This window comes from Trachymyrmex septentrionalis, unplaced genomic scaffold (genome assembly GCF_001594115.1).
Source record: "Trachymyrmex septentrionalis isolate Tsep2-gDNA-1 unplaced genomic scaffold, Tsep1.0 scaffold7, whole genome shotgun sequence".
NCBI lineage: Eukaryota > Metazoa > Arthropoda > Insecta > Hymenoptera > Formicidae > Trachymyrmex > Trachymyrmex septentrionalis.
Genome location: NW_017305884.1, coordinates 4,196,121 through 4,197,693, shown reverse-complemented (window position 1 = coordinate 4,197,693; position 1,573 = coordinate 4,196,121). Strand labels below are relative to the sequence as shown.

General features: G+C 28.4%; 1 protein-coding gene across 1 annotated transcript in view; it reads right to left on the bottom strand.

Annotated features, from left to right (window-relative positions):
- Nucleotides 1–1,251, bottom strand: part of LOC108753473 (tachykinin-like peptides receptor 86C) — a 42,558-nt gene extending 41,307 nt beyond the window's left edge. Inside the window, exon 1 of the mRNA XM_018495061.1 lies at nucleotides 957–1,251. Coding sequence (XP_018350563.1) covers nucleotides 957–1,251 — 295 coding nt within the window. The remainder of the gene's footprint in view (nucleotides 1–956) is intronic.
- Between the last annotated feature and the right edge of the window lie 322 nt (nucleotides 1,252–1,573).

Genomic DNA, 1,573 nt, shown 5'->3' with positions numbered 1-1,573 from the left:
AATGCTAATAAAATTTATGGATTCTAATAAGTCAAAATTCTCCTAATATATAATTATATTAATTTAGCTTTAAATTTGTATGAAAAACACAATTAAAGAAATTTCATATTATATTTTTGATTATATCTGTAAAATATATACATGCATATAGGAAGGATAAAAATTTTCCATGACTAAATAAACATGAGCAACGTAATTATAATAACTATTCAACAACTGCAAGTTAATTGTTGGCGAAACATGTTTACTATTTTTGCATTTTAATGTGTTTCAAATTGTTAAATATAAAAAAAATGATAAAATTACTGTACGTAGCAATCCTATTTGCAGCGAAATTACATTTCTTCATGGAAATTTCTTCTATTATACACATTTATAAGCGCAACTCCATACACAGTGTAGTTAACCAGCTATATAAGCTTCTTTACACTAAATTACTTTACAGCGTTTTCACTATTACATTTCTTAGATCTTTGCATCTTTAGTTAGTTCTTCCTTAGATGAGGTAACATTTATTACAAAGTATTCATATACATATAGGTATACGTATATGTATAAATGTATTATATATATAAATACGTATATATATATATATTATATATATTTTATTTATACATTTGTATGGAATAAATGGTATAGAAAAAATAATGGCAGTAGGAGTCAAGCGTAGAAAACAAGTCTTCTGCGCTTGATATGTAATTATGTATGCATTATTTTAATTTATACACTTTTTACAACTGATTTATAATAAAATTGGATTATTAATTGTAAAACCTATACATGATTGTTATTAATCGTAATACAAATATTTTAATCTCAGAGAGAGAAAGAGAGAGAGAGAGAGAGAGAGAGAGAGAGTTCTACTTTGAAATAATTTATATGCATAAGAACGCGAAGCTCACAACAAGAGGAAACTTCTCGGCATGCTATATCATATTTACAATTAATTTTCTTACCAAGTACGATCCACATAACTATAATATTGCCACCAGTTGCGACGAACAGTATCACCGCAAATATCAAAGACCAGAAGAGCTTTTGCCACCATGGCAAATCGAATGGCCGTTCCTGATTAATGAGGACACAGTCATAAAGCGCCTGCCGTAGAATTTCACGTCTAGTTGATTTATTTAATGTCTCCTCAATAAAATAACGTATTTCACTAAGATTTAGCCTTAATAGCAACGTAACATTGCGCTCCAGAATCGATGCAGTGCAGTTATATAAATGTTCTAGATTTAGACCATTCATATTTGTAAGAATTGTCTTTAGCAATCGTAGGAATAGCCCCGGAACTTTGTTCGATCGTTATATCTCTGTTGATCTCTTTGTTTGTTCCAAACAATACGTTGAATCGATTTTATAAGCTATTATCAATTTCCTTCGACGTGATACACAATAAGCTGGCAAATAACTATCGTTATGGTATTTTAACTTGATTGCTCATTTTTATTGGAAAAATGTATGTGTAATTGATATGAACTTGATTGAAAATTTCACGCACTTTATTGTTTAATCTGTGCACTTGATATTAATAATTAATATTCCAATACAAAATTTTATAAACGCATTT